This window comes from Propithecus coquereli, unplaced genomic scaffold (assembly GCF_000956105.1).
Source record: "Propithecus coquereli isolate 6110/MARCELLA unplaced genomic scaffold, Pcoq_1.0 Scaffold76, whole genome shotgun sequence".
In the NCBI taxonomy this organism is placed as follows: Eukaryota; Metazoa; Chordata; class Mammalia; order Primates; family Indriidae; genus Propithecus; species Propithecus coquereli.
In genome coordinates this window covers 1,771,987-1,779,891 of record NW_012153729.1, presented here as the reverse complement: position 1 = coordinate 1,779,891, position 7,905 = coordinate 1,771,987, and the positions used below count along the sequence as shown (strand labels likewise).

General features: G+C 35.6%; 1 protein-coding gene across 1 annotated transcript in view; it reads left to right on the top strand.

The window, feature by feature from the left end:
* The first annotated feature begins 529 nt into the window (after positions 1 to 529).
* The window catches only part of LOC105824690 (ATP-binding cassette sub-family A member 6-like), a 43,162-nt gene continuing 35,786 nt past the window's right edge, over positions 530 to 7,905 (top strand). Inside the window, 7 exon segments of the mRNA XM_012662224.1 lie at positions 530 to 652; positions 1,082 to 1,160; positions 1,695 to 1,795; positions 3,189 to 3,393; positions 4,482 to 4,643; positions 6,039 to 6,142; positions 6,929 to 7,155. Coding sequence (XP_012517678.1) covers positions 1,700 to 1,795; positions 3,189 to 3,393; positions 4,482 to 4,643; positions 6,039 to 6,142; positions 6,929 to 7,155 — 794 coding nt within the window. The 5' untranslated portion in view covers positions 530 to 652; positions 1,082 to 1,160; positions 1,695 to 1,699.

Here is a 7,905-nt window from a genome sequence, read left to right as displayed (position 1 = left end):
GAACAGAGTGGGACAAAAAATAAAAATGTGTTCATGATTCTTCATTTGTTCATCCTAGGAGTTTCTCTAAGGCAGACTATGGATTGCCTAGCTTTATAAGGTCAAAAAAAAAAAAACCAGCTCCAGAATGTTCTGCCCACGTAATCTGAATTAGTCAATTATATAATTGGCAGGTGTGTTTGGTCACCAGTAGTGGGGGGGGGAAAGATTCACATACAAATTTAACTGCTTTACTTGGTTAGTTATTGTTTTTGCTCTTTTCTTGTTCCTTCCCCCATTCTGGTCTCATCAATTCTGATGGACTAGTTGCGTTTTCCTTGTTTACCATTTTCTCCCTTATCCCTGTAGTTGAAAGGCCAAGTGAACAAACACAGAGTTTGTCTTCTTCCCAACCAACCACAAATCAGTCATTTCCCTGATGAATAATTGGCTTAGGAAAAAAGACACAGAAAACAAAACAAGTTCATCATGTGCAGTTTGGACTGACTACACCCTTTTCAGAAACCAGCCTGAGTAAGAGCTGCTGGGAGTAGGCACCCATTTAAAGAATAAATGAAGAAGTAGCAATAAAGAAGTTTTAATTGTTGCCTTAGACAGAAAGAGAACTGGGGTTTGAAGTGTTTCTAGCGTACTTTTTCTAATTTTTCTGACAGTAAGTAAAGCTCTATTTTGTTGTGCTGTGCCAAATATGTGTGTGGACACTGCTAAAATCAATCTAGTTATCAGCTGTTTCCAAATTCCTGTGTGTTTTGTGTTAAAGGCCTAATGATAAAAATTTTCTATTTTTTCCAAACAATTTTTATTGCATAGATTGTAACAGTAGAATATAGGACAACAGAAAAATATACTTCTTTATTTGCTGAGGAATTCTTTCAGATTTGATATGCAAATCTAAAAAAATTTAATTTTGAGATTACAAATATGAAAAAAGTTTGTTTCTTTATTTGCACACATTTTGGCAAAATTACTTTCCCATGTGATTTCTTTTTTCTTCTTTTAAAACTAGTTTTGTAGTTTGTTTCCTGCTATTTAGGAGCCTCAGAAAATTGAGAGAAATTGCTTTATTCTTCTTGTGTCTTAGAATCAAGTTTCAAGTAGTTTGAGCCTGGATTATTCTTCCACAGCCTCTTTTGATAAAAGTTGTTCATTTCAATCTGAAGGTAAGAACTATAAGAAAATATTTCGCTGAGGCTGTATCTAATGAAAATAATTTATTTTTCAGATGAATCTAAGTTATTAGAATTTTGATGTTAATTTGATTAGCTCTGGGATTTTTATTTAAATGTAAAGAACAGGAAATGACTATTAACAGAATGAAATGAATTTAATTACTGTATTTATATACTTGGAAGTTCTGTTTTAAAAGGCCGAAAAGGTGACATTATCTTGTAGGTTCTAAACTCTAATTATAGCTTTCTCATTGTAGTACTCTAAGTGAGTGTAAAATTGAGATAATAATCACTGTACCTTCCCACCGTTACCTACTCCCCCAAATAGCTTAACGTGAATATATTTGAGATGACGTTTTATAGTCATGAATTATTGAAATAATATTTTAAGTCCATTTTTTATAGTTCTGAAGGGTGGTAAATATTTTGCTTAAAAATATGATCAAGGTTTTTTTTTTATTACATTTATTTTTTCTACTGTGTGTTCCGCCATGTTTACTTTTTCCTTGTTCATTTAATGAACAGGCTAAATGAGTATGAAACAGAAAAGTGTGTATCAGCAAACTCGAGCACTTTTGTGCAAGAATTTTCTTAAGAAATGGAGAATGAAAAGAGAGAGCTCATTGGTATGTTCAAAAGTTTGCCTTTTTCCACAATTAGCACTCTTATAGAATTTCATTGTCTAATGGTTCTCTTAAGTTATATTTTAATAAGCAGACTGGATGTATTGATTTTATGGTTGTTTCTAGTTGTATTTGTTGAGTTGAGAGAGTCACAACAGTCCCTGAAGAATAACATAAAATTATAAAGAAGTATTACTTATATTAAAAAATAGAGATTAAGTGAAAATTTAATTACATGGTAAATTATAGCAACTGTTAAAGCTGCTACCAAATATTATACATGTAAAGCCAAAAAGTAAGAAAAATGTCTCCTAGAAGATATTGAGAAATTTTAATTTTGTGGATTTATTTTCAAAGCCATGAATTTTCTACACAAAGATTATTTCCAAGAATTATGACCAAGTAAAACTGCTGATAATCAGTTTGCCTTAGGCAGATGGGCTAACTCTAAGTGACTAGCCCAAATTTCAGTGGCTTAACATAGCAAAAGTTTATTTTTCACTCTTCACAGTCTAAAGGTCAACAGTGGAAGTGAATTGGGTTGGTTGGGTGAAGGAATCTTCTCCACACAGTCATTCAGGGACCCAGTTGTCTTCATCTAGGGATTCTGCCATTTCCCTAGCTGGAGACCTCTACTGGATCCTCTGCATCCAGTCAGAAGATCAGGAAAGAGAGGGACTGAGACAGAGAGAATATAGAAAGATGTACAAGAGTCCGTGAGCCAGGCCTGCAAGTGGTGCATATTACTCCTATTACTCCTGCCCACATCTCACTGGCCAGAACTCAACCACTTGGTCCCACTTAATTTCAGGAGGCTGGGAATGTAGTCTACATTGTGCCAAAGAGGATGAGATGATTGCTGTTGTTGAACAGTGATAGTAGTAGTCTCTACCATTCAGTTACTTTTCATTTTCTTTAGTTTCTAATGCAAAGATATGCAGAGTCCCTAGATGAAGGCGACTGGGTCCCTGAAAGACTGTGTGGAGAAGATTCCTTCACCCACCCAACCCAGCTGACAAAAATATTGCTATTTGCCACCATGAGCTCTATCCGGGATTCTCTGTGTTTTAGAAACCCTAGAGTCAGCTGCCAGTGTATGTAGAGATTGTCATCCTTTTTGTTAGTCATCCTGTTAGTTTCTATGATGGCTTTTGCAGCAGTTCATGATTTAATGCAAAAGTTTTGTTCCAGTATTGGAAAATGATAAATGTGGCTATGGTCTCAGTATTTATCTTTCATTGGGTTCTCCTTGCTCTGAGGAGTAAAGAGCAGAGAGAAGCCCACTTTATGGAAAAATTGAAATTTGTTTTCAATAGTTCTTTTATATTGACTGAGCTCTTTAAGTGAACACGACCTACATTTTTTCTTTCTCTTTTTCTTTTTTTGTGTGTTATAGGAATGGGGCCTCTCAATACTTCTAGGACTGTGTCTGGGTCTGTTTTCAAATTTTTTAAGAAGTGTCCACTTTCCCGAAACTCCTCCTCATGATCTGGGAAGGGTAGATCAATTTAATAGATCTTTTAGAATGGTTGTGTATACACCAATCTCTAATGTAACCCAGCAGATAATGAATAAAACAGCATTTGCTCCGCTTTTGAAAGGTAGGTGTATTCATGACAAAAAAAGAATTACTGATATTGGTTTGTATTCTTTTGATAAGGTGTATATATATATATATATATATATATATATACACATATATATACACATATATGTTAATTTGAAGTTAAAGTGATACCTTATGCTAATTATTTAAGTATCAAGATAGCATACAAATTTGGTTGTTGTTTTTTCTTTCTCTCACAGCAATTAGCCTTTGAAATTTTTTCAGCTTGATAGAGGTCCAGTTTAGGGAGGTCCACATTTCTATCAGAATATAACTAAACAGATTTATAATGTCAGATTTGCAGAATAGTGTCTAGGAGGAATATAACCATTGGTGAGTGTGTGTGTTTTTAACATGGAAATACCATGATTAAGATATATAGCTCAGGGGAAAATATCTAAGTAGGAGACATTAGTTCATGGTTATTGAATAATAATTCACAACTGAAAAATAAGGATGGATAATCTGAAGATTATTCTGTTGTTCATGCTGTATAATTTGTAAATATCTTTAAAAATCTTCATTCCAAATGATGTCATTATGTAATGGAGATAAACAAAATGCGTGTTTCATTCATGGGCAAATTGGGTGTAGTTTGGCTACTTACTCTTTAATTCTCCACTACTAACAAGTGCCATTTCTGGCTGTTGGAAATAGATTCACTTTGTTTTCTTGTTTCCTGTGTAAGACAAAGGTCATATAAGTTGTTTGCTTTAGTAAATCTGAAATATGGAATCCCCAACTGTATAATAGTAACTACAACGATTACTCTTTTTTTTACCCCAATTCTCTTATGCATACTTATCCTGGTATAATGTGTTTTATGTACCTAAAACTTGCCCTGGTACCTGTCATTATGAAAAGAAAACACTTAATTCTTATGCATGTCTTCTAATTCTAGAATCTAAAGCATTAAAATAAAATTTCCCTCCTTGCCTTTTAATTCAAGTTTGATTTAAATGGAAAATGATTTTAGTTTAAGTCTAATGAAAAATATATGGTGGTACAGTTGTATGTCACATTTTATTTTGGCGAAACTCTGTAACAATTTTCTATGTCTATTTTTTACCTTGTAATTCACAGGAGAAAGAGTCATTGGGGTACCAAATGAAAAACATATGGATAAAATACTCGCAGAAAATGCACCACATGCTGTGGGAATCATCTTTAATGATGCTTTCTCTTATAAGTTAAAATTTGTTCAGGGATATGACATTCCAGTTTTGTCAGATGAAGATCTCTCAGGTGACTTTTGATATAAAATATCATTATGGCATTTTTCATGTTTTCAGCATAAAGAACAGGTGGGGATGGGCAACAAAGATACTTTCAATGGCACATGAGAAAATAGAGAAAGCACATTTAATAAAGGGATTTGTTCTGTGAAGTTTGGATTTGGTCGAGGGCTGCACTTAGGGATCTGGAGGGCCACATGTGGCCTTGAGGCTGCAGGTTCCCCAGCCCTGGCTGTGGCATCTTGGGAACCTAGGCAATGAATAGCCATTGAGGTGCTTTAATCAGGACAAAGATGTGATTAGGTTTCCAAGTTTAAGGGAACACTCCAGATACAGCCCAGAAAATGGATTGCAAAGGGGTTGTGGAGAATGTAATGAAACCTTAGACCATAGTGGAGGCAGCTGACTGGGAGAGAGGTCAATGGCAATGGATTAGAGGCCACTTTAGGAAGTAGAATTGATGTGACTAATAAAGATTAGTTCTTTTGTTCACTAACTGCCTACTATGTTCTTTGCACTGTTCTTGGTCCTGGGGATTGAAGTGAACAAAACACAGAGCCTGCTTACAGGAATCATTCTGGTCAGGGACAGGGGATGGGGGAAAACAATATACTCGACACAGTCAAATATAGCAGAGTTAGAAGACAGAGACTAAAAGAACTATTTTAGATATTTTATTCATGGTATTCAGGAAAGTCCTTTGTGATGAAGTTACTTGTGAGAGGTGATCAAAATAAAGGGAAAGAATAAGCCATGTATCCATCTAGAGGGAGAGCATTCAAGTTCAAGAAAAGTTCTAGTGCTGAGATGTATTTGGCATTTTGAGGTGCTGCAAGGAGTCCAGTATGGCTGGAGCAGAGTGTTTGCTTTCATCTTTTTATTTTCTAAGACTTTCTAAGCATGCTGTGGTCTGCATAAGTAAAATTGCATTAAGAACTTTCATTTATTTGCTTGCTTTTCTATATAGTTGAAAGTTCTGGGCCGGGCGCGGTGGCTCACTCCTGTAATCCTACCACTCTGGGAGGCCGAGGCGGGTGGATTGTTTGAGCTCAGGAGTTCGAAACCAGCCTGAGCAAGAGCGAGACCCCGTCTCTACTAAAAATAGAAAGAAATTAATCGGACAACTAAAAATTAGCCGGGCATGGTGGTGCATGCCTGTAGTCCCAGCTACTTGGGAGGCTGAGGCAGGAGGATCGCTTGAGCCCAGGAGTTTGAGGTTTCTGTGAGCTAGGATGACGCCATGGCACTCACTCTAGCCCGGGCAAAAGAGTGAGACTCTGTCTCAAAAAAAAAAAGTTCTGACTGGTGGAATCTCCTCTAGATTTTTTCCTCCTGGATTCTTGTTTCATATTCTCCAACTACCCTCATCCCATAATATTGGTTGTGCTTTTCTTTGTGCTTACAGCTCATTGCTGGGAGGAATATGAAGAGTTTCACTGTTTATTAACCTCATACTGGGATAGAGGATTTGTTACTTTACAAACTGCCATTAATGCTGCTATTATAGAAGTAAGTGCTTAATTGAAAAGTTCTAATAATTAATGTAAACTAATTACAGAGACATCAAGATTTTGATGAAAGATAATTATCTTAGTCTGTTTGTGCTGCGATAACAAAATATCTGAGACTGGGTAATGCATAAAGAAGAGAAATTTTGTTTCTCACAGTTCTAGAGGCTGAGAAGTATAAGAGCAAGGTGTTGGCAGGTTCAGAGTCTGGTGAAGGCCCATTCCTCATAGATGGCACTATCTAGGTGTCCTCACATGGTGGACCAACAGAAGGGCAAAAAGGTCGTCAGCTAGTTCCCTCCAGCCCTGCTATAAGGCACTAATCCATGCATGAGGGCTCCACTGTCATACTTAACCACTTCCCAGAAGGCCCCACCTCCTAATACCACAACAGGGATTAAGTTTCAATATGAAGTTTGGAGAGGACATATTCAAACCATAGAAATGATAGATACTCAGGTTTTCTTATGGTTATATAATGAAGCAAGTATCCAGACAAAGGAATGCATTGCTTATTTATTTTTAAACATTAAAAATAAAGTTTAAACATTAGTTTAAACTTTAAACCAATTCTGAAGTAGTTATAGAAGCACAGGAAGCTGCAAAAACAATATACAGGGAGGTCCAGGTATTTTTCATACCGTTTCCCCCAGGGGTAACATCTCTGTAACTGTAGTATAATAACAAAACCAGAAAATTGACATTCATACAATCAACACAGCTTATTCAGATTTCACCAGTTTCTATCCTTTAAATAATGATGATATTTGTTTAAATTCTTCTTTAGATCACAACAAATCACTCTGTGATGGAGGACTTGATGTCAGTTACTGCTACAAATATGAAGACATTACCTTTTATTTCTAAAGATGGTCTTCAAAATGAGATGTTTATTTTATACTGCTCACTTTATTTTTCCCCACTTATATATTTTGTATCACTCAATGTTACAAAAGAGAGAAAAAAGTGTAAGGATTTAATGAAAATGATGGGTCTACAAGATTCAGCATTCTGGTGAGTGACTAATTCAAGTAGTGCAAATTAATAAACAGGAAAATTAAGCATCAGTGAAAAATGTTATTGTTTCAGAACATCATGGTTTCAGCTTGATGCATTGGCTACTTTTTCTTTTGTTCTGACTTTTTGATTTAGTCTTTGTTAAATTTTGCCACGCAAAATAGTGATTATAATTTGCTGAGCACTTTTTTGCTGCCACGAGTGTCTTAAGCCAACCCTGTGATGGGGAAATTATCACCTAGTTAGTAAAGAAAGAAAATGAAGGTGAAAGAGAATAAGACAGTTGTCCGATGTCAGATGGATAGTAAGTGCTGGAGCTGGGACTGCAACCGCGGTACTCTGATTACAGCTCTTGTTGGGTTGGCCCACAGTTAACAATTGATTTCTCCAGGCTTCCTCATGTTTAAGAAAGTATAATCCTATAAAAGCTAATTTGTGTTCAGGGGCTTGGCCCACCAGGCATATATTTTGGAGCAATGAAACACTGTTTGGTGGAGTTAAATGAGATAGCCTACATAATATGTCCAGTACATACAACACACAGGCTGACATGTAGGAAGGCCTTAATAAGAACATTTACTTCATGTGTCAATATTTATATTTTACTCCATTTCACAAATAATTTAAAGTGATTTTGACATATATATGTATGTATATATATATATATACACATATATATACACATATATGTTAATTTGAAGTTAAAGTGATACCTTATGCTAATTATTTAAGTATCAAGATAGCATA